This window comes from Haliotis asinina, chromosome 11 (genome assembly GCF_037392515.1).
Source record: "Haliotis asinina isolate JCU_RB_2024 chromosome 11, JCU_Hal_asi_v2, whole genome shotgun sequence".
NCBI classification, from domain to species: Eukaryota; Metazoa; Mollusca; class Gastropoda; order Lepetellida; family Haliotidae; genus Haliotis; species Haliotis asinina.
The window spans coordinates 13876283-13901940 of record NC_090290.1 but is presented as its reverse complement, the minus strand read 5'-3'; the positions used below and the strand labels follow the sequence as shown (position 1 = coordinate 13901940).

General features: G+C 41.2%; 1 protein-coding gene across 1 annotated transcript in view; it reads right to left on the bottom strand.

The window, feature by feature from the left end:
• Positions 1 to 25658, bottom strand: part of LOC137256074 (muscle-specific protein 300 kDa-like) — a 140103-nt gene that overhangs the window by 27287 nt on the left and 87158 nt on the right. Inside the window, exons 20-38 of the mRNA XM_067793767.1 lie at positions 25153 to 25380; positions 24183 to 24334; positions 23723 to 23967; positions 23308 to 23454; positions 22659 to 22889; positions 21799 to 22011; positions 17202 to 17243; positions 13539 to 13771; positions 12902 to 13021; positions 12453 to 12638; positions 11241 to 11429; positions 10663 to 10851; positions 9965 to 10120; positions 9634 to 9810; positions 9133 to 9297; positions 7570 to 8790; positions 3493 to 3621; positions 2950 to 3063; positions 773 to 2191 (exon numbers count right to left, since the gene is read on the bottom strand). Of these exons, the coding sequence (XP_067649868.1) occupies positions 773 to 2191; positions 2950 to 3063; positions 3493 to 3621; positions 7570 to 8790; positions 9133 to 9297; positions 9634 to 9810; positions 9965 to 10120; positions 10663 to 10851; positions 11241 to 11429; positions 12453 to 12638; positions 12902 to 13021; positions 13539 to 13771; positions 17202 to 17243; positions 21799 to 22011; positions 22659 to 22889; positions 23308 to 23454; positions 23723 to 23967; positions 24183 to 24334; positions 25153 to 25380 (5556 nt within the window). The remainder of the gene's footprint in view (positions 1 to 772; positions 2192 to 2949; positions 3064 to 3492; positions 3622 to 7569; positions 8791 to 9132; positions 9298 to 9633; positions 9811 to 9964; positions 10121 to 10662; positions 10852 to 11240; positions 11430 to 12452; positions 12639 to 12901; positions 13022 to 13538; positions 13772 to 17201; positions 17244 to 21798; positions 22012 to 22658; positions 22890 to 23307; positions 23455 to 23722; positions 23968 to 24182; positions 24335 to 25152; positions 25381 to 25658) is intronic.

The following is a 25658-nucleotide window of genomic DNA, read 5'->3' as shown; positions in this document are numbered from 1 at the left end:
GACATTATGAGCCCCATAACTTTGGGATACAGCATAAAACAAGGCACCATACATCAGTACCTGTTCCAAGTTAGTCAAGAAAAGACCATCCTCGATATCTCCTGGGTATATGTTCCGATAAGTCTCCACTATACTCTGGATGCATCTACGGCTCTGCCCAATAAATTTATTACCTCCCTTTGCTGGCTCCGCTTCCCACAGTAGCCAATCAGCTAGGCCGCCATTATAACCGAGCTTGCCAGTGTCAACAAAGATAGCGGTCGCTAAGGTCTGCACGCAGTGCGACGCAGGTTTTAGGGAGCTCACACAAACAAATTGACAGGTCTGAAACTTTAAAACAACATACGCAAGAACTCCTTCTACCTCTTCCAGAGATCCTCTGCATAATTACTGTTGCCAAGTACAATCAGTTAGATAATTTAAAAAACGAAAGTGACTTGTGATTGGTTCGCTCAACTTCCCAGCATAGACACCTGATTGGATCAAAAGACAGCCAAGGGAGGTAATAAATTTATCAGGCAGAGCCGTAGATGCGTCCAGGGTATAGTGGAGACATATCGAAACGTATACAGTGGAGATATTGAGGATGAGAAAAGACATGCTGATGACCTATCCTAACAAAGGGGGCACTCACAGAAAGAGATGTTAAAACTCTGCTTCACTACAGGGGTTACAATCATCTCAGCACTGAGATTGCTTTGAGGTTTTCAAAATTCAGGTCAGCAAAACTAAGATACTCACTCAGTTTAAATAGAACTCAAACTTGTCTTACCTTTCCCTTATCAAAGAGAGCTTTGAGTTGTTCGTCTCTTTCGGTCAGCTGCACCAGTGTCTGCTCCAGACTTGTTTCAGCAGCCAGAAGCTTCTCCTTCGTCTTGTCCAACTCAGCCGAGATCTCCCTCACCTTCTGCTGTGTCTCGGCCAAGACTCCCATGTCCGGCTGACTCTCCTGGATCTGGTGGATCCTAAGGATCTCCTCCTCCAACTTTCCAGCCTCCTCCCTCATCTGCTGTTTCAGGTCCTCGTACTTGGCCTCCAGTTCTTCAATCCTCAGGTCCTTCACCTGGACCTGCTGCTGTAGGATGGCCAGACCTTCTGTCTCCAGCTGCTGTTTCAGTTCTGTACACAGAGATTCTAGTTCTGTCATCCTTTGTTCCTTTTCTTCAATCTCCTTCTGAAGGTCTCTCAAATGCACACTTTCCTCTGAATCAATCTTTCTTGAACTTATGTCTGTTTCCTTATCTTTGAGTTCTTGTTTCAGTTTTGCAATGAGTTCTTCCTTCTCTGATAGTTCATTCTTATCATAATCTAACTTCTCCAAATATTCTTGCTTTTCCTCCAACTTTGTCTCTAGATCTATGACAGTCTGTTCCAACATGATCTTATCAGTAAGAAGTTGGTCATAGAGTTCTGTCTTCTCACTCAACAGTTTCCTAAGATCTGACTTTGCTGGAGTGGCTTCAGAATTTTCTAAACTCAATCTTGCCAACAACTGTTCTTTCTCTTGTAGCGCTTCTTCAAGTTCATTTATCTTCATATTCAAATCTTCCACAATATTCCGCGTTTCATTGGCACTGTCCACATCACCTTCTATGCTGCAGTCTCTTTCAGCAGGGACACCTTCAACATCATCAGCAAGAGTAACAACTATTGCATCTTCTTCCACAGCCTCACCGCCATCAATTCCAGAAGCATCTCTCCCTCTCAGTCTTGACTCAAGGTCTTCAACCTTCAGCCTCAGTTCTTCAACTTGTCTTCCTTCAATGCTCTTCTTCTCCTCCTCCAGCTCAGCAATTCTACTCTGAAGTCTCTCCACCTGTCCTGCTTCCTCCTGACCAGCCTTCTGCTCCTCAATCTGGTCCTCCTTCTCCTGTAGTTTGCCCCGGGCATCATTCAACTCCTTTTGCTGCTCACTCAGTCTCTCTTTCAGCTCCTCTACTTCAGCTTGAACACTGTCCAGCTTCTCTTCTTTCTGGGAGAGTTCTTCCTGGAGCTGACTAACGCTGACCGAGCTAGACTCCTTCTCCTGTCCATCTCCATGACTGAATTCTGCAGACTGACTCTCAAACTTCTGTTGAAGAAGTCTGAACTCTTCTTCTAAGTTCTGTTTAGCAAGTTGTACTCCATCCAGGGCTGCTTCACTATCAGCTAGCTGTTGACGAACTGTGGACAGCTCAGCACCTATGGCATCCTGTTTAAAGACAAAAAATCTCTCTAAAGATGTGAAACAAATTTGCATACCAGTAACAGATTATACAGTGTGTTACCTGTAACTAATGTTATGTGTTAATTGTAACTGATGTTATGATGAGTTATCTGTAACTGATGCTATGTGATAATTGGAACTGATGTTACGATGTGTGCTACCTGTAACTCATGTTATGATATGTGTTACCTATAACTGATGTCCAGACCTGTGTTACCTGTAACTTAAGTTCAGTCATGTGTTACCTGTAACTAACGTTCAGACATATGTTACCCATAACTGAAGTTTAGATATGTGTTACCAGTAACTGATGTTCAGATGTGTTACCTGTAACTTATGTTCAGACATGTGTTACGCATAACTAAAGTTTAGATATGTGTTACCTGTAACTAATGTTCAGACATGTGTTACCCGTAACTGAAGTTTAGATATGTGTTACCTGTAACTAATGTTCAGACATGTGTTACCCGTAATTTAAGTTCAGATATGAGTTACCTTTAACTAATGTTCAGACATGTGTTACTCGTAACTTAAGTTCAGATATGTATTACCTGTAACTAATGTTCAGACGTGTTACTCGTAACTTAAGTTCAGATATGTATTACCTGTAACTAATGTTCAGACATGTGTTACCCGTAACTTAAGTTCAGGTCTATATTACCTGTAACTAATGTTCAGACTTGTGTTACTCGTAACTTAAGTTCTGATATGTGTTACCTGAAAATGATGTTCAGATGTCTTACCTGTAACTCAAGTTTCTCGTTCAGGACATAAAGCTCTTCTTCCTTCTCCTCGATGATGTTCACCTTCGCCTGAACTGTCTTCCTGAGACTAACAAGCTCAGCCTCATATTTATCCTGGAAAACACACAACCATATTCTTTCATACTTTACACTGCTTAGTTTAGTCTGTCAATCAAATCACTTGAACACAGGTTTTATTTCAGGCAATCAGCCAGATTCCTTCAAAATAGCCCTGATTTGATTTTCTTGTTCTTCTATTATCTTTTAAACAGGTTGTAGTGTAAGACACACCTGGAAAGACATGTATGAACCTACTCATGAACACAGATAATCTAAAGGTGAGTGAGTGATTATGTTTTTACACCACCTTTAGCAACATTCCAGCCATATGACAACAGGTGACAACAGGTGACACCAGAGACGAGTTTCAATCATTACACCCATGTGGTGAATCACAGGTCTTCAGCATGTGACATAGCTAGGTCACCCACCTCCCCTTATTATATTATAAAGAAGGTAGGTAAATACTTCTACCCAGCACACCTGTAAATCAGAGGTGGCTCCCTCTGGTGGTACACGGGACTCTGTCAGTTCTCGTGTGAGTGTCTCAATCTCTTTCTCTTTCTCTTCTAGCATGGACTGGACAGTGTCAAAGTCTTTCTGCAGCTCAGTCTGAAAGTGTTATTTTGCATACATGCATCAATCTGTGTGTTATAATAAAAAAGTAGACGAAATTACAAGTGTAAAACACGCACAATTTTCAGTTTTCAGAAGATATTTTAGGAATGAATCATTTAGGCCAACTTTTAAATGGGTCAAGATGTGCATAAGCAGAAAAAAATTAATAAGATTCTTAGAAGGATAGGACATAAAGTATCAACATACATTTAAAAAGCAGTGTAAGATAAAGTCATGTGTCAAACCATCAGTGCGACTGGCACAGATATAACATCAATGGGGTAACTGTAAACTTTCAAGGCAATCATCGGGAGAATGTCATATCAAGTTAGAGACATTTTGTCACCAGAAGGTAAGCAGAATTAAAAACATGATATACGGTGATAATAAACAAAATAGCTGGCAGAAGCAGTGTTGCAAAAGAGTTACTCATTACGCATAATTGTCCATTAACACAACACCTGGCTCAGCCTACTTACAATGTACTACACCAGTGAATAAATCAGTGTGCACTAAGTTAAATTCTCAAGCCACTGGGGAGTATACCACCCACTCCAAAAATCTTTAGCTCGACTAGTTTCATATCCTGGTCTACTACTGCTGTGACCTGAGTAACTGTACATGCAGGCTACAGAATACATTGGATTATTCCAAGCAAGCTTCAGTCTATGTTAACAGTGCAAGGAGAGGTACTAACACTAGTGGTGGGAATTGGTTGAAATCTCGTAAGTGATGATTTGGCACAAACAGGATTAAAAAAAAATAGAATTAACTTTTCTTATTACTTTCTAATATGGCTTCACACATTGTACTCATGTGTGGAATCAAACCTGGGTCTTCAGCATGACAAGTTAACAATTTCACCAACAGACTACCCCACTGTCCCCCAAAACACTGCCATCAAGTACATCAAGTACATTTTCACATTACTCACTGTACTCAAACTTTACCAAGTGCTCCATACACACAAAGGGAAATCCATAATTGAAAGTTTTCCAGAAAGCATGTCCATACATTTCCAGAAAGTCTCTCAGTGATTTGAAGACAGATCATGGCTGGGATTTTATTCAGATTCAAACAGAGCCCCAATCACGTCTCCCACCCTCAACACAGGGAAGTCCTGACAATGGCTTCCTCAGATCTGATTTTTGGAGCTCTCTTAACACTAAGATGGTCATAAGTTACTGCTAATGTATGGCACTTATGGCTATCTCTGCAGTAAGAGAGCCCAGAAAATCTAAGCCCTGATGACCACTGCTTGTTTATGAGCTTCCATCTGACAGATTCATCTCAAATTCAACCAGGCCGCAAAACGTCATGCCATACAAACATTTACTCTATCCTACAAAAGTGGTTTATTCAGACACTTGAAAATACACCTTCGCACCAATACTGAATGAGTCAAGTTCCAATCTTCCAAATGCATTAACTCTTCGGACATATCTTCCCAGCATATGAATCATAATTTGCAGATCATTCTCAAAAATCATGCAAAAACAGATTCAATTTAAGCAACATACCTCACAAGACCTCAGCTTTCTAACTTCCCAAGTTGAACGAAATAATTGCCAAGGAATACTCCAAGAGGCCATCCTCAGAGAGAACTGGCACCAGCATGCAGACAGTTGGGAGAGAGAAGCAAACAGTGGGGGACAGAGATAGAGGGACTACAAAGGCTGACCAGCAGATGACCATACCACCCCCTGGGGGGCACCTTGCATGCAGTGCTAGCTACAGGCTTGCTACACATCTATACAGTGGCCATGTCTGGCTTCTCATTCAACTGAATGCATCTTAGATATATCATCAGGTAATAAATCTCTGTCAGCGATTCACACGAAATTTGAGTCACATCACTTGAAAATATTATTTATCCCCCCGACTGAAGACTACCGAGATTAAACGAATCTCAACCTCATATTTTACTTCATATGTACCTATTTTGAAAAAATAATTTGGTAAGTAATTAATCAATGATTGTATGCACTGAAATATGATGGAACCTTTGACAATAATTTCTGTGATATTTATCATAACACGCATCATCAATAGCACAGGTCAGATCATGGGTCACTTTAAAATACACGTTCGTTTTGTTTGATTTTTCAACAAATATTTTTGGTGTAAATAACATGATATTTTCTATACGTAATGTCAAAGGATTTCATAATTATATTTTTATGGCGAAGCTTATCATTTTTTCAGTTTTGTTGATTTTTTAATATGTTGATTTCTGACATTTTCCTGACAAATCTATAGCCTTGAAAGAAAAGCATTGAGCGCCCAGAAGCCACGATGAAAATGAAAGCTCAATGTGGGAAGCACCTCCAACCCAACTGTTGTACATACTTCCTGAACATCTGAGAGGATATATGCTTGTACTTAACTCTGCACAACCTTGATAGAGATTACTGATTGGCTACATCTGGCTTGTACATTGCCTGTCTATTTACCTGCCTGTGATATGTACCCCATGGGATGGTGATAATCACTGTAGCACACAGATGTTGTATAACCAGCTGATACAACAGAGGCTGTGGTTACACAGATTAATGTCAGTTCTATCTGGGGGTAACAGTGTGTTAATGTGATGGGGCTTGAAGTAATGATTGAATCATGAATGGTGGTTCCAGTAATTCTGTTGAAAAAATTCTCATCGCTTCACAAACATGTTGTTTCACTTCATAAAATTATCTTTCAGGAAATGTTTCCGGAATGTATAAGTAAAGCTTCATATCCAAACGCTTAGGGCCACTGAATTGGAAGTTTCAAAGTTTATTCAGTTAATTCTTAACTCAAATATAAAAATATGACACCTTAATATTTTAGCAACATATATTTTAACACATTGTGTTTCATATTTCTTCTTTATTAATATCTGTATGAGACTCAAGTTCTGTCACTTATTTACACTTTATCAGAATGAATGTTATAAATCCTCATAAACCATTGATCCAAACAAATATGTACTTATATCCCAGCAGCAGATATGCACCATAATCAAACATTCACATACATGAAGTAGACCCATTCATCAGATACGAAACTCAAAGTTTTCGTATTCATTATTCATAGAAGTTTAAATACAACCAATATTTCCATATTACAGTTTTGCTATTCAATCAGTCAGTCTGTCATGATGTAAGATTACCTTCAGTCTATTACAACATCACAAAAGAATCGCGTGGTCCTTGACTTCTTTTTATTAGCATATTTTTCCATGTGTCAAGGAAACTCTAAATATTCACTTGCCAAATATTCCTATTGCTTGACCAACCAACACACTTGTCTCAGGGAAAAATCTACTCTGAGGCTTGCAAAAGAACAGAACAGAACATATTAAAATTTGCTTTTATGGACAAAATGAAGAGCATTTGTCATCCTAAAACTGAATCAGCCAATTATAAAGGTTCAAACTAATAGCATGCTGGAAGTGACCCTAGTTCTACTTTCACTAATGATCAGCTACCTTAGACTTACGCAACCTTAGTGCAGTGTTAAAGAATGGGAGTTACAGTTCACCTTAGTAAACTTTGCTTTGTGAAAGGAGCCCCAGATGGGGAATACAACAGCATGTTAATTCACTTAGCATCAGAGGCAAGCCAGAGCACTTTAAGTCTTAGATATTTACCACTTCAGCAAATTCTACAAGCAAGGCCACATGGTGTCCACTGACCACGAAATCATATTGGGGAAATTTGAGATTCAAACTACCTGCCTGTTGTCACGTGAGACCCAATCATAATCTGGATAAAACAGTTGTGGACTAACACAGACAATACTCTGGTGGACAAACTGATCTAGAGTTTTTGAAATGACATCCTTTCTGTAGTACAAAGTTCCCCTGAATGAGAAACAGACCTACTATGATGCAAAACATCCAACAGTGTTGTTATGCCCTACAGTGGAAGAATGGACAGACATCCACATAGACACCAGTACCTGGAAGCTGCTGAGGGACTTGATCTCATCCTGGAATGCATCTACTTGGATGTTCACCTGCTCCAGAGCAAGCTGTTTGTGATCTCGTTCCTCTTGAAGGTGGAGAAGCTCTGACTCTAGCTCATTGAAATGAGCCGCCAGAGTCTCCCTGGCCTCATTTGCCTCATTCAGAGCAGCCTGAACTTCCTCAAGTTGCCTCTGCAGTTCTTCACTGTTCTTGTCACTTTGAAGGTTAAGTTTTTCTTCTGCCTCTATCAAGGATTCCGGAACCTCATCTGGAGCAGCCACCAGAGCTTCTGGTGCTTCCTTCAATTGTGTCTGCTCATCAGTGCCAGGTTTCAGCTGTAACTTCTCATTAGCATCATTTAAAGCTTGCTGAACCTCCTGAAGCTTCTGTTCATTATCTCTGTCCTGAGCAATAGTCTTTTCTATAGATTCTTGCAAAGAAACCCTTGTTTCTTCCAGCTCTTTCTGAAGCATTGCCAGTTCCTCACTGTGCTCAGCATGTACCTTGTCCAGAGCATCTTTCACAGCTTGCTGATTTTCCTCAACTGTCTGCTGAAGTTCAATGTCTTGAGTTGCAAGCTTCTCTTCAGCTGCTTTTAATGAATTGTGGGCTTCTTCCAGTTCTTTCTGAAGCTCAGAGTGCTTGTCATTATTCTCAGCTGTTAAGTGCTCCTGAGCATATCTCAGAGCTTGTTGAGCCTCTTCAAGTTCTTCCCTGAGCTCATCAACATCACCCTTCTCAGTTAATTTTTCTTCTGCTTCCCTCAAAGCCTCCTTTGATTCCTTTAAGTCTTTCAGGAGTTCACTATTCTGAGCACTGGTGTTTTCCAAAGCCTCCTGCGCCTTCTGTAGGTCTGTCTGCAACTCATCAATCTGTGCATTGGATCTCAGTTGGTCCTGAGCCTCCTTGAGATCCAGCTTAGTCTGTTCCAGCTCCCTCTGGAGACTCTCCAACTGGTCCTTCTCCCGAGACTCCTCAACTTTGCCCTCAAGACCCTGATCCTGGTTCTTATGGGCATCCTTAAGAGCTGTCTGAGCTGATTCCAGTTCTTTCTCAAGCTGTTTCACTTTTTCCCCCATTTCACTCTTTAAACTGATTTTCTCTGCCTCAATTTCTGTGAGAGCTAACTGTGATGTTTCAAGCTCCTTCCTCAAATCGGACATTTCATCCTCTTTCTGAGCTATGGTTTCCTCCAATTCCTGCTGGAAGTTGGTCTGAAATCAAGTCAGTTGTTGACCAAAATATACCTCTAATTGAATGTTACTCAGTAGCAAAAAACTTTCATTTAGATCTCCTTCATTATCTCTTATTCCTAAACTCCTTTGACAAAAGTGATAACCAAACATTTAATACTTCTAAAGTGAGTATTCACAGTTTCAGACAAAAATCTGCTAACATTCATTTCTAAAACCAAGCTCAACCAAACACCCAAAGGGAGATGATTCTAAAATAAACCATTAAAGACTAAGTTAACCCACACACCAAACTAGAGGGTGAATATTCTATGCTGAATTAGAACAGGCAACCACCACCACAGCCAAAGAGAAAAGCCTCACCTTCTCTGTGAAGGATGACTCAAGTAGACTTCTGTCTGCATCTGTCAGGGACATGTCCCCAAGGAACTGACTGCCTTGGTTGGCTGATGACAGTCTCTCCTGCAACTCAGTTATTGTGTCAGACTTCTGGCGTAACTCTTCTCGAAGCAGTTCCATTTCATCATTCTGAATGAAATTTGATCAATGAAAATATTAAATTCAACCAACAATAAATAAACTAATTGGAACTCATTGTGTTTCACTTCCAGTTTTTGTGTATATCACTGACAGCACTCTTCTTGATTATAACATTCACAACAAACTGAGATCCAAGTAGTTAATCAACACATATACTGTTCTGATCAATTTAACTGCAATCAATGCAGTTGTTGCCTTCTTTTCCATATTCTCTCCCTTCAGAAGCCTGCATTCATCCATTAATGTACACACTCCTCACTCCTTCCTTCCTTCCCTCCCTCCCACACACCCTGCACCTAGGACGTCTTTCACCAAGTCACCAACCTCTCTAACACTGTCATCAATGATGGAGGTCGCCTCCAGCGCCATCTGAAGCTGACCGATCTGCTCCGTTAAGTCATCGATCTCCCGGTTCTTCTCGTCCAGCAGGTCTTGTGCTAGGCGTGGCAGTCCAATGTCAACTGAATCCTCCTGATGACCGAGGAGCTTCTCCACCTCCGCCTGCACACAATAAGAGAGTGAGTCCCTGAATCTGAGTTAACCTGTGTGATGCCTTGCTTTCCACATTAAGAGAACACGTCTGTTTCTCATTCACTTCAACTAGTGAATATGTTCAGTAGTTAACTATTGTTCTACAGTGATCACACAGACATACCTTGAGATGAGCATTCTCCTCTCTGGCCTTGGTTGCTGGGTCTGCAGTGCGGTGTGGTGTGCTCTCGTTAAGCTCAGCCCGGAGTCGCTGGACTTCCGTCTCCTTCTCCTGTAGCTTCTGCTTCAGTCCGTCCTTCTGCTCCTGGAGACTAGTCACCTGCATCATCATCATCATCATCATCATCATCATCATCACCATCATCATCATCATCATCATCATCACTACTGTAGAGTACTAGTACAAAATTGCTCTCAGTGCAGTACTATACACACCCCATCAGTACTCATAACACACCTGTGCACATTTGGATCACAGCTGTGAACTCCAGAACACATCCTATCACTTCATAGCACATCCAATCACAGCAGTACACATCCTATCACAGCAGTACACATCCTATCACAGCAGTACACATCCCATTACAGCAGTACACATCCAATCACAGCAGTACACATTCTATCACAGCAATTCACATGCTTGTTGTATGAGGCAACAAAGGGATCGAGTGGTCAGGCTCACTGACTTGGTTGACATCAGTTCCCAATTGTGCAGATTGATGCTCATGCTGTTGATCACTGGATTGTCTGGTCCAGATTTGATTATTTACAGACCGCTGCCATATAGCTGGAATATTGCTGTGTGTGGCGTAAAACTGAACTCACTCACACATCCTATCAGTACATCTCCCCTTCACCAACCTCCTCCTCCTTCATCTCCAGTGACTCTCTCTCCACCGCAAGCCTCTCCCTCAACTGTGACGTGTGCGTTGCTGTGGGTGCCTCTCCTCCATAGTGCCGCATGTCATCCAGCTGGTTCCTGAGAGCTGAGATCTGCAGGAGCTGCTCCCTCACCTGCTGCTGGAGGACATCCTTCTCCAGGACAAGTTCCTGCAGGCAGACAGAACCAGTTTCACACAGCACATCACTTATATTGATGCTTGTTAGGAACATTGTGTAGATTGATTTCTGCATTCTGCCAATAGAGCCTTGTATCACAGCATTACATCAGAAGTGGTGTTCAAATTGACTTCAAAACAAAAATATATCATTTTCCAATCATATCACTGCCATAGATATCAGTTTGTGGGAATCCAACCAGGCCTATGACATAGTTTACGTATGTGAATAGTTTTTACTGACATGGCAAGCATATTCTTCCACTATTTGGCCATGTACCTCAATCATAACAAAACATCATGTCCTTGACATCTCATTTCTTTACAAAATCATCTTTGAAAGTACAATACCAATCCCACACAAATGACAGTCGTACTTACCTCTTGAGTCTTCTTTGTCTTCTCCAGTTCTTCCTCCAGGGTTATCTGTCTCCTCAATGGACTGCGCCGGTCTGGAGACATCACAGCAGGTTTATTGAGAGGCTGCTCGGCAGTAGAGTTCAATGAGCTGTCCGACGTTTCATCTGTCACTGACCGGAATGACAACTGGTTCTCCAATCTCACTATTTTCTATAAACATCAAAAGTGATGTTAGTGTGAGATAAAACATATGCACATCATACCAGTCAATGTTTAATGGGAACACGTTTATCAGAGATGCTCCAGTCAACATGTTTATCAGAGATGCTCCAGTCAATGTCTAATGGGAACATGTTTATCAGAGATGATCAAGTAAATGTTGGGACTGTATGTTACACAGCAGTCAGCTGTATTCCAGCTCTATCACAGCAGTCTGTCACCTCTTGTAAACAGTCTGTCACTGAATGACTCAGAGGCTCAGAGCTGGGGATGGATCCAAGAAAGCAGATTAATGAAGCAGAGAACCCGATAGGGTTTTCACTACCACAGAGCTCTATTTTGTGCTCTACTGGTGCAACCCAATACTAGAAAGTGCAACTCTGTTATTAGCCAAACTTGCACCTAGTGCAAGTCAGTTTTTGAGAAAAATGAACAATCAGTCTAACAAGCATAAGCATGTCAGCTCATTTTCTTTTAAACTACTGAACCGAAACATTGCTATTTAATGACACGTCACGGCTATGACACCTCTTGTAAACAGGGATCAGCTGCGTTTGTGTTGCTATGGTTTCATGAGTACTACATCACAGAAGTATGTTTAAGTGCACCGAAACCTCTGATGTTCTAACACACTATGTTGCAACTGGACTTTGGCTGATGCAGCTTGGTTTTGATCTCAGGTTGCACCTGGTGCAAGCAGGTTAACATCTATTAAATCAAGCCCTGCACAATCTGAGTAAGTTGATATTAGTAGTAATATCCACGAAGAAGACGGTGAGATAATATTTAATATTCATCAGACACTATGTTAAACACAATAAATTAGTTCAATACTACACAAGCACATATTATCTTTTATAGGCACAGTAATTTCACACTAACCCTTAGCCATTCTATCAACAGATAATCAGATATCATTTCCTTTCACACAAGAAATATTTTCTATGAAAGATCTATCCATTCTGGATAATAACTGAGTATTTATTCAAAATTATCTTCAAGATGAGGACCCACCTGCTTCAGCTCATGCTCCAAGGCAGCTCTCTCATCCACTTCCTTCTCGAGTTGCGTCACCCACTCCTTCAGTTCAGAGGCTGTCAGCTCCTTGTCTTGAAGTACAAGACGTAATCTGCGGGTCTGCTCATCTAGCTCCCCTTCCACAGCCAGACGATCTTGAAGCTGCTCAGACAAATCCTGCACCTGCAAGACAGAGCTTCAGTCAGACACAACACATCCCTGGTCAGACACCTTACAGCTTGAGACAGACCACACCACACCTCTGGTAAGACACCACATACCCCTGTCAGACACCACACATCCTGGTCAGACACCTTACAGGTTTGGCAAGACACCACACATCTGGTCAGACACGACACAACTCTGGTCAAACATCACAAAACACAGATTTTCTTCTTTTCCAAATTGATGGAAGTCGTGACAGATGGAGAAGTACAGGTCCCTACCTCCCTCTGAAGCCTGCCCTGGGCACTCGTCTTCTTGTCATGGTCCTGCAGCATCTCCTGGAGCCGCTCCACCTCCCGCTGGTACTCCTCCCGCTCCTGTTCCCGCTCCCCAGACTGTTCCTGTACAACACAATGAGTTCACCATCAGGGAGAAACCAAGCTGGAATATGTCCACAGCACAACAGTCTTAACTGTCAGATACTGAAACCTCCCTACAATCAAACTGAATGGATGTGCCACATTAATGATTATTGCAATAAGGATATACAGTCAAGAATTTGTACTAGCCTGGGCCTATGGCGGTTTTATGTAGCATGTGCAATGTGACACACTGATGCAGTTTATAATGGACACCACACTTTGTCACAGTATACAAATTACAGTCACTTCATATCTTCTGAATGACAAGCATCAGGTTGACCAGCAAGAAGTGTCATGATTTAAAGTCTCCAGGTGAGAACCATGCAGAAATCAAACCATTCTCCAGGCAGACACTTCAGTCTCTTGTCAACAGAGATGGTGTTACACAAACAAAACCAATAACAGCGACAACTCAGACAGGGTATTCGTAAGAGTGTCTGAGAGAAGATATCCAGGTGATAACAGTAACAATCACAAGACGTTAATGTCCACCTACCGCCAGGAACTGTTTGGATGCTTTCAGCTGCCTCTCCACATTGTCCAACTGGAGACGGAGGTCCTCAATCTCCTCCCTCTTGCGCTCCATGTCTTGTTCATGGATCCGCTCCATCTCCTCCAGACCAAGCTCCAACTCCTGGATCCGTGACTGGCTCCGGTCAAACTGGTGCCTGGTCTGTTTCTCCAGCTCCTGCCTCTGCACAGTCAAACTGGTCACCTCCCGGAGCAGGGCTAGTAGCAGACATGACAATCACAACCATGTTCATGGACAAGCAAGAGAGTCCACAGTCATCATCAGAATGTTGTCTCAAAGCACATCCATGTTCACAGCTTAAAAGTATTTCTACATGTAAGTCAGAAGTCTATATCATACTAACTGTGTTTTGTCATCATCAGATTGTGAGTCTGAAAGCACACCCACAATCACAGCTTTGGAGTAATTCTGGAAGTAAGTCAGAAGTCTGTATCATACTAAATGCGTTTGAGTCACTACCAGAAAGTCAACCTCATAAAAACATCCTGATTCACAAAGACAGTTTTGAAGTCAAAGAGTCTGAAATCTACATCACATTAAACATCACTGCAGCCTTTGTACCTAGAGATCTGCAGAATAGTGGCTACATTGTTAACTGTCATGTCAAAAGACCCCAGTTTGAGTCAACATTTAGTGGTGTCTCTAGCCCTTTTGAGTTCTTGTCATTGTCAGGATGTCAACGTTTGGAGCAGGACCGTATTCATGAAGACAACTTAACCTCCAGCCTGTCATAAGCTTATACTCAACTAAAAAAGTTTCTGTAATTGTCAGAATGTCAACTGAAGCAGGACCACTATCACAAAACCATATGTGCTTGAAGAATGTCCTAATCGACAATAAGGTATACAAGTTCTGACTATCATATGTATGGTCACCTCATGGAAGAAAACGAAATTCACAGTCACCTTTGCTCCAAGGCTGTTGTGTATCAAAGCATACATGAGTTACTGCCTTTTATATTGCTGTTTATTAATCATACCCAATGAGGAACGCCGGACAATATCTGACAGCCTAGTCTGGTCATGTGGAGACAGTGTCTGTTATCAATGTGAAAGCATCTACAACTTCAATGAGTGTCCAAGAAAATAATATCTAAAGGGAGGTGTACTCCACACGAAGTTGAGAATGGAAATTTGTGCTTTGACAAGTGTAATGATGTGCATAAGCAATTACTGAATGGTACTTGGTGCATTACAGATTGGCCGATGAGTATGACAGAATGATGGTGGTGTCTGGTTGAAACACAAAGTAGGTTGGAGACAAAACATGCTGTGTTTACACTGATGGAAAACTTAGAGTGAAGTCACAATGGGTGTGAAGTTTGGGCTGTGGGTGTGTTCAGGATCTTTCAGACTGAGGGTATGTATATATTACTTTCCTCATGCTAACATACATATGGATGACAGAAGTGGATTGTACTGATGATGCATATCTGCCAAACAACATAATGGAGATGTAGTTTATCTTCTTGAAGCAGTGAAGGTCATATGACAGTCTGAAACTGTCCACTCACAATTCCTGCTGACAGAAGGACACAAAACACATGAGTCAAACGGTGCACTGAAAATAAACTTGTCCACTCTGTCATGTCTAATGTCACAACAGCCCTGTCAACTCTGTCATGTCTAATGTCACAACAGTCCTGTCCACTCTCTCATGTCCAATGTCACAACTGCCCTGTCCACTCTGTCATGTCTAATGTCACAACAGCCCTGTCCGCTCTGTCATGTCTAATGTCACAACAGCCCCGTCAACTCTGTCAGGTCTAATGCCACAACAGTCCTGTCCACTCTCCCATATCTAATGTCACAACAGCCCTGTCCGCTCTGTCATGTCTAATGTCACAACAGCCCTGTCAACTCTGTCATGTCTTATGTCACAATAGCCCTGTCAACTCTGTCATGTCTAATGTCACAACAGCCCCGTCAACTCTGTCATGTCTAATGTCACAACAGCCCTGTCCACTCTGTCATGTCTAATGTCACAACAGCCCCATCAACTCTCTCATGTCTAATACCACAACAGTCCTGTCTAGTTTTTCATGTCTAATGTCACAACAGCGCTGTCAACTCATGCATGTCTAATGTCACAATATTAACCCTGTCCATTCGCACCTGTTAATGTCACAACAGCCCTATCTACCCTCTCATGTCTAATGTCTCATGCCCCATCAACTCTCTCCTGTTATTGTCACAATAACTATGTTAAGTCTAGTCCTTTCGAAGAGGATTCTATTGTTCACTTCAAATCTGTGGAATGAGATACATAATCGACACAGATTTAATGGCAATGTGCAGATGGGTGTGGGTGCAAAATGGGACATAACACAACACAGCAAGCACAACACAGCACATGGGCAGCATGCAATATTACCACCCTCCCTCCTGTATGCTCTATCTCTAGATCTACATACTGTATACTGATATTAGGGTACAATCATTACTGCAGCTGTGCAGAACAAGATGTATGTGCTACTATATTCATACAAAAGTTGACATTACAAATACATGTGTGAGTAACACCTGATAAGCCTAGTTTAATGTCCTTTTTTTCGATACAATCTACCGAGAATATTCTTCTATACAAATTTGATACACTGATATCAACAAAACTGGCATAGTATTATGTGTGGTACCTGGTCAGTCCAATATTGTGTCCAATAGTCACGCCTAGATATGCTCCCATAGATAAATGTACTCGAGTTTACTACAGCACCTGACCTACCCATCTATCGGTGAATGGACAAGATCTACAGCACCTGATCTATGCATCTACAGATGAATGTACAAGACACTGTTGCACCTGATTCACCTGTCTATAGATCAATGTACAAGAGTCATAGCACCTGATCTACCTGTCTACAGATAAAGGTACAAGAACCATAGCACCTATAGATGAATGTACAAGAGCTATAGAACCATATCTATCTGTCTATGGATGAATGTACCAGAGCTACAGCACCTCATAGGTAGTCTATACAAATCGGTTATAAAGCCAAATGCAGGTGTTAAAAGCTTGCTTGGACTTACATGCTGGCAGACAATGGAGACAGAACATGGATGGATGGATGGATGGATGGATGGATGGATGGATGGATGGATGAATGGATGGATGTACATGAGACCTAGGACCATAAGGCCAAATAGTGGGTGATGATCACATTTACATGTTTCATCCTACACTCTATACAAACCCAAACAAGAAATTCCTAGAAATTACCAACCTGTTTTTTTTCTTTTCTGTTTGTTTCTTGTTTTCAAAATTTGTTTTAATCATTTAAAAGCTACATGGAGAGCAATGAATACCTCCACCACCAATAACATCAATTGCCGAATGATATTCATCTACTATTATTGTTAAGGCTCTCGGTGTTTCATCACCCAAATCCTAATCTGAACCCCTCTACTCCTGACTACAAACTCCTCCCAATTTCTTACGAGACCATTTCTAAAATATTCCCCTTGAAATGACGTCTTCTTCATTGAAAGATTTCTGTGTTAAGTACATTTAGTTCATAATTTATATGTCCTGCTTATCTCTTACCAATTATATCTGTTAACATGTTGGTTACGTGAAACACAAAAATAAAAACTGTTTTCCTAACAACAACTGCCTGTGTGAACCCACCTGCTGGAGTGTCGGACAACTCGGTGGGCATCGAGACTGTCGCTGTATTTGAAAAGCAATCATGCATGAAGACAATGAGAAACAAACTGTGCTACTAATGATACAACAGAAGTGATCAAACTAATAATCCCTTAATGAGTTTTACTGATGCTATCCCTTAAGGAGTTTTACTGAAACTATCCCCCTTCATGTTGAAAATCTGGAGATACCAGAAGGACCACCAATTCCATGACACCAAAGTTAAAACTGATTACAACTTTGAACATTAGATGAGGGTTACTCAAAATAACTCTGTGACATAAAAGTTCCAGCATACTCAGTTCTCACAGAATATTTAAGAAAAGTATATTTCAGCATTCATTGAAAAGTATAAAATTTGTAACATACAAAGATTACCATCACATTGATTACTGATTTGATCACTTCGTAGAAACAGATCATACCTACAATAAATACAACAAACTAAATACCAAATCTATACAGACAAACACTGTTGTGTAGAGCTTTAGAACTTGGATATGTCGAGGTCGCTTGTGTGGAAGTAACAGCTTTATTTCAGCAATAGTCATCATTTGTGTCCCTTCAACTTCGACGCAACAGTGATGATCTGTATGTCACTAAAATACTTTACTTCAGAATATTAGTATTTCTCTATTATGAATGACATGTAAAATTAGTACTTGATAGAAATTCCAAGTAAAGTACTGACTATATGATTCATACTTCCAACCAAGCATGGATACAATATACGTCATGCAGCAGGGTTAGAGATAATATCAACAAGCATTACATGCCAACAAAAGCTGATTCATGCAAAGCAAGCAGAACTATTAATGCTGAGGGGCCAATACGTGAGTTAAACAAGGGTATGTACTAAGTCCATATTTATTAAAATTAAATGCAGCTACTCTGAGTTCAAGCATGCAGATGCCATAGATAGTCTATGGTATTATATAACTGTGTGCTAGTGCTTTAGTGAAAAGGGCGGGAAGTTCAGTGAATATTCATATCTGGCATAAGGAACACAGGACAGGCATTATAGTTATCACTGGTTCCAACATGCAACGTCTTAGGAGGATATATGCCACAGGTTATTGAGAGGAATATATGGGAAAAAATACTAGCTTCGCATAACATATAACATAATACCATCACAATAAAATTACAGTTTACCCAATCAATGTTTGGATAGTATAAAACTTAGTTTGAATTTTCAATTTAGATCACATCTTATTACTCAATGTCAATTTCTAACATAAAAATAAAAACCAAAGTGGAACTCTTTACTACAAGCAACCAGAAACTGCTCAGTCATACTGCCCCTTTCCAAAATTGTTCAAATGTTATTTTCCAAACCATTCAAGATTACTACTTATAATTGCAAAAATATTAACAGCATCTCCATGCTAAATTTTAACAAATTCAAAATAACAATGTACATATATAAAATGTATACATAACAAAAAATACAATCCTTTATAAATGTTGGTGCTTACCCCTTGAGTGATACATTTTAACAAGTTAACAAGAACAAACACTCTAGCACTGTGTGAGAAGTCGGATTAACTAAAGGTGCACTGTAACAGAACCCATTACCATAACACATTGAACAGTCCTCACTGGACTGACAATACTACACTAAACCATCCAAAGGTCAAGAGCTGTTACTCTGGAAGAAAATCCAAAACACCTTAATACACTCACAAAATCACAAAATGTACAGTATATACTTGACACAATATTTTAAATAAGATGCAAGAATTTCCACAAATGATATCTAACAATAAGTGAGACAAATAAACACACTTGGCCTACAACTGCCCAGCTCATACAAGCTAAAGGAACATGTTGTAAGTCTAAAAACACTGTGATCTCCACTGTCTACCAGGACTTCCTACATACCAGACAGTCTGAAGAAAATGACCTACTTTCAAGGTGTTTAACAACAGACAAGATTTGAAGAGCTCAAGATAATCCCAAGGAAAAAATGCATACTCAACAACCACAGCCATTGTATCAAGTTTATCCTCCAAAGAACACTGACAAATCAAGCTGAAGATGAACTACTGAACATTCTTCTAATTTCCAGATTCCCAACATCCTGGTTCCTGAAAGGGGGATAACTCTAACAACATTTCAGCTGTATTGAATATCTTGAATATCTTGACAGTTCAACGTCTCTTCAGAAGTAAACTAAATGGAAATACAAAGCAGTTATATGTAAATCCCAAAATGATATGGACATTCTGACGAGCCCGGAAAGTCTTATATGGGATGTTGTCAAGTGTACCATCACCAGAGGGCAGGTATAAGGATGAAAGGGTACAAGGCAAGAAGCTGACTACACTGACCATCTACAGGTGAAATAATGTCATCAGTAAATCAGTTACAAACTTCAATTATAAACAACACGATCTATTAAAAAAACATCTTGTTCTGTTTTACTGTGCAAGAGACTGAACTGTTATTTCAAGTTCTACGATTACTGAAAAGTTAATTAAGGGTCTGCATGAAAATGAAGGTGCAATTTACGAGTGAAGTAAGACGTAAAAACAGGATTTTGTTGATGGACATGAACCAAAAGAGCAACTAAAAGCAAATTCTACGTTTGGAGCAGCTAGTGCAGCAGCTTATTGCCTTATAAGCAGCATATATAAACCTGCATAGTGACTCCAAGTCAAACCTTTCACCAACTCTCTCTCCAAACAGGAACCTCAAATTTATTCAAATGAGTCACCACTTGAGAATATGCTCAGAAAATTAAAGAATTTCGTTGATTTGCCAGTGAGACTTTGTTTCCAAAACTGGGCAACAATAGTAAACTAGAACAATTGTGCAGATTCATCACTGAGTGTGCTCAGAGAGATTAGTCAGGTTGCTGCTCAGATGGTGGTTCTCCAATGACCAAATGTAACCTGAGTTAGTAAAACATGCAAACCTTTGAGTCACACCAGCCTTAGAGAATATAACCCAATAAATCCTGATGAACATCTGGAGAGAAAGGAGGAAAGATTTGTCTTAGCCATGCCATACAGTGACCTTGAAATGACCCTCAACCCTTACCTCTGACCTTTGATCCTGTCATCACCACAGCAGCCAATGAACTTGACTGAAAATTTCTAAAATTCTAAAAACAGAAGTCTACAAACTGAATAACAAGACAGTAGCTATTACATTTGTCTTTCACCAGTACCTATAGACGATCTGAACAAGCTTGGCAGACACTGAAAAGCTTCAGATCTCATCTAATGGGCAGGTTTGGTTATCATGTGGCCACGTGAGTGCATATGGTCATAAGCACTGCCAGCAAGTGAAGTATGAGAGAACCACATACTCCTGAATGACAATATTTCAGGTCTGCTGGTAGTTCTGAAATGCAGCTGTATGTGGTGCTTAGCTAAGCTCTCAGTCTATGTCACAACCAAACAGTTGGTGCTACAGCAACAGTGTATTGGCTGGTAAGCTTTCATCAGTTCAAGTGATGCTACTTTGCTTCTTGCCCAGACAACAGTGAAGCCACCAGGCAAAGCTCTCATATAGACAGCTACGACAAGCTGTGTAACCATCTTGTCCACATGTCAATTACTGATCTTGGAACAGTTGTGATATTTCAGAATTCTTTGGGTCTGACCTGAAATACTGATCACCTTGTAAAAGACACATTATTGTCACAGTGTTGCCCAATTCATTGTCATGTGAAAGTAACGCCTATATATATCCACGAGAACTGTCCCCTTGTTACTGACTCTGCAGCTTTACTACTAATATATTCACTATACAAGGCTGTGGTTTCATTTCAAGTGACATTATTGTCCGGATCAAACCTATCTCTTTCTTCCCTTCAGAAATCACACAAATTGTTTGTCATTTTAATCTTTATTGACCTCTCCAACACCACGAAAGTGAACTTCTACAGTTACCATGGAAATGGGAATATGGATCTGTTGTAAGTTAACTCAAAACGATCTCTATTTTGATTGTTAAATATCACTGACTTGCAGACTATGCAATACGAGGAACAAAATAACAAGTATTAACATTGTAAATAGACGCTGTGTAAAGCTTTCCAACATTAAATATTGTCAACAGTAGTAAATGATAAATAGTCATCAAAAATATAACACATATTGCAATAAAATGTCATAAAATAGAAGTCACAAACAACCATCTGTGTGCAACAAATGCTTCAATATTGACCAATGTGGGAGCGGACAGTAAAATCCCAGTCAACTAAAACCCGCAAACAGTGTATATCTACATGAACAACTATTATGAACAAGGATATTCTCAGCAATAAAACTAGTACACGTGCACCTTTAGCTTCCAAGTACTCAGTGATAACGTAAAACAAAAAGAAAATTAAAAATGATCCGTTTTGGCCATTATGGCAAGTCAACCACATTTCTGTGACAATAGATCCAGAATGATATATTATGTACAAACATGAATATAAATGCCTTATCATCAGGCATCATCACACCAAAAGTTCAAAGTTCATAAGTTCAAAAGTCACTGGCCATTTGCAGCCAATCACGTAAGAGGTAAGCACCAACAAAGACACCAAAGGGCAGAAGAAGGAATTTGTAGTCACGGAAACCTTGAGTCTCCTGGCCAACGTTTTCTCGCAGGATCTGTTCCTGTCGATCAACAGACTCTTGTCGGGACTGGATCTCATGGTGGGAGTTTTGGAATTCATGCAGCTTGTTTCGCGTGGTCTCAAGGTCAAGGGCAAGTCCTTGTCGTTGTTCCTCCAGAGACTCTAGCTTCTGCTCCAGTGCGTCCCTCTCCGTGGCGTATCCTGATATCAAGCCTGAACAAAAGAATCTCACATGTACAACAACACGGTGTTAGTAGCGGAAGAGTTTAGCCACTGGTCATAACAGTTAGACGCCATCCCTTGCACATTTTGGAACTGTTGTCACCCACCCTACTATTTATCATAAAGGTCCATCCAATGCTACACATGCCTGGAAGTTTGATGATACTAAAGTGCCCACTCGAAATCATCCCATCCCTTCTTCATACATCCAACCCTACACTTGTGCTGCTATAGGAACCATGAACAACATCCTCACCAAATAATCCATTACCTATCGTCCCCAATATTCTCAACAAACACCACACATTAACAACTACCAAAACATCTACCCCTACCTCTACCCTAACCAATTTCTACTTCCTCCAAACCCATATTTGTGCCTTTGAACATGTTCAGTCCCAGAGATTGATACCTTTCCCAACATCAAATTCCCTCCCTAGCGAAGTACTCCATGTTAACATCATACCAACATTACACATACTCATTAACACTGAACCAACAGATAACTCACACCCAGCATTAACATCCCACAACAAGGCAGGCAGGCAGCCATCCAACTTACACCAAAGATTATCCTACAACTGATCCCCAACTCCATCCATTCTCCCAACTCAAAGCTAGCCCCTCCAATCCCGCACCTTCTGCCTTGTGTAGCTCCAGTGACAGGTACTCCTTGGCAGCGACCTCCTCACGAAGTCGGTCATCAATGTCAGTGCAGCGAGCCTGCAGGACCTCGGCCTCAGTGCTGCGAGTGGCCAGAGTGTCAACCAGCTCCTGCTGGGTATGCTTAGCCTCCATCAACTGCTGAGTCGTCTTCTCGATCATCTCCAGCAGGTTGTTCACAGAGGTCTGCAACCTCCCACGGGCATCTGGAAGAAAGGAACAATGTTGTTCAGGGGTAAGAGCTTCGTGGCTTCTGCATCTCTGATTGAATGAATAGTAGTTACAGTCAGGATCAAAGCATTTGAAACTATGAGGCCAAACTTGACTCTTGGATCCATTCTAAGTACAATCAAGGTGAAGATTTGTTACAGTAAGCAGAAGCACTTGACTTCTAGCAAGTGGTTAAAGACTCAGACTGTAGTTAACTGATGTTTTAGCAATATTCCAACTATGTCAATTTGGAGAAACTATTATTTACTCCAGTGTGGTGGAAAAAGACCTTCAAGATGACCACATTCTCCTTAACACGGCAGCCTTCCATTTTAATGTAAGCAAGATAAATATTCATTAACAAGTCTCCACAACACAAGACAGCATAGATCTAAGTTCCAAAACATTTCCAACCTGAGAGAATCTCCTCTCCCTCCGCATCAAGTTCCGGTCCTGTGAAGATGCTCTCGGTGAGTCTCTGGGACAGATCCAGCCCCTCGTCTGTGTTGCTGGACAGAATGCTCGTCTCCTCCAGAGCGGTGCTGTCCTGGCTCGTGTCAGCTGAACAAGATTACCAGTGTGTTAACAACAACATGGGGCAGAATGCTGGTGTAGTTCAACTAACAATACAAAGTCTGAGCTGAACCAAACCATGTGGCCAATGACATTTCAGATATATTTCAGATGACTGTACAGAAAAGAATTGTTGAGTCTGTGGAGTTTAAGAAAGTGCAATGATCACACTGAAAAAAAACAAGACTACAAAGATGACCTTGAGAAAAATCCAGGCAACACAAGCACAACCTTACGTTGGGACTGTGAGACTCACCTCTGTCGCCTCTAGGTGATGAAGCTCTGGCTCCAAATTCATGTCCTCGACTTTCTCGATGCACATCAGCATCAGAGCCCCGTCTGTCTTCCCGAGGTGTTCCACTGGACGGCCTTGACCTTGTTCCTGACTGGTTGACCAGTCGTGTCAGTTTCTTGTTGATGATGTCTTCAACTGACACATAGTTCTTGACAGAATCTGTCAGTACTTGGAGGAGACGGTCATTGGCATTTTGCACTGCATCCCTGAAGTGAATCATCACAATGTTCATATACAACAAGTGAGGACAGCTGGCTGTGTGTCAGTGTCAGATGATAGAAGCCCCTAAAGCAGCCAATTCTACAGTAGTGGATTTCAAGTGATCAATGACTATGTTCAACAACTGGAAAACTTCAGAACATTAACTGCAGTCAGAACAGGACAGTTTCAGTTGCATGTGTCTGATGAAGAAACTGCAAACCTTTCAGCACTAATCCTGTCCAAGTCACCCCGGAGCATCATGACTAAGTTGCCCTCCTCCTCCGCCTCCCGAGCTCTCCTTCCTGTCAGCGTCTGCTCCTCACTCTCCACAGTCTCCAGCCGAGCCTGCAACTCCTTCACCTTCTTCTCCAGCTGAAGCAGTACAATAAACACCCTGATCCTTTGCACAACCTCTTGGTGATCCAAGACTAGCCATTATGCTAATGCTTGTTGCAAGACTGACTTCATGGTTCTGCCAGACACGGTCTGCACTAACTAGCTTCAGACTAACAGGGTGTTTGTTCAGACGAACAGCGTCTACACTAACTACCTTCACACTAATAGGGTGTAAACAACTTTGTTCAGACGAACAGGGTCTGCACTAACGAGCTTCAGACTAACAGGTCTTCACTAACTAGCTTCAGACTAACAGGGTCTACACTAACTACCCTCAGACAAACAAGGTCTGCGGTCAGCACTAACTAGCTTCAGACTAACAGGGCCTGCACTAACTACCTTCAGACTAACAGGCCTGCACTAACTACCTTCAGACTAACAGGGCCTGCACTAACTACCTTCAGACTAACAGGCCTGCACTAACTACCTTCAGACTAACAGGTCTGCATTAACTAGCTTCAGACTAACAGGGTCTGCACTAACTACCCTCAGACAAACAAGGTCTGCGGTCAGCACTAACTACCTTCAGACTAACAGGGTCTGCACTAATTACCTTCAGACTGACAGGGTCTGCACTAACTACCTTCAGACTAACAGGTCTGCACTAACTACCTTCAGACTAACAGGTCTGCACTAACTAGCTTCAGACAGAATCTGCACAAAGAAGGTTTAGACGAAAAGTGTCTGCTTGACTAGCTTCAGACTAAGAGGGTCTGTACAACCTACATTCAGACACACAGGGTTCAGACTAACTTGGCTCAGACAACAAAGGCCTGTACTGTATACTGATTTACCTGAAGGATCCTTTCCTCTTTTTCCTTCATCTCCTCAACAGACACAATCGGGGGAATACCTCGCACAACTTCAGCAAAGGACCGTGTTGCCAGCATCTCATCTGGGGTGCTGCCTCTGCTCACCTCGGCTTCAGAGGCTGGATCCCTCGGGGTGCTCTTCATCATGAAGTCCCCCTCAGTGCCAGACACCTCACTCTCCATGGTTGAGTCAAGATCTGTTGCACTCAGCTGTAGAAATGAAAGGCACGGTGTTAAAAATATAATCTCTCCAAACCCCCTGAAAGTCTAAACTTTTGTAATACTTGTTTCTAAAGATCTAAAAGTGTCTCAGGATTTATGCTGCTTTCAGCAATATTTCAGCAATATCAAAGTGGGGGGACACTAAAAATGGGCTTTACACAATTCACTTTAGTGAGGAATCAAACCAAGCCTTCCTGAGCTTTCAAAAAACTATTTCTGGTCATAGACAGAGCTGATAAGACTGACGCCCAAGCCATTAAACATGA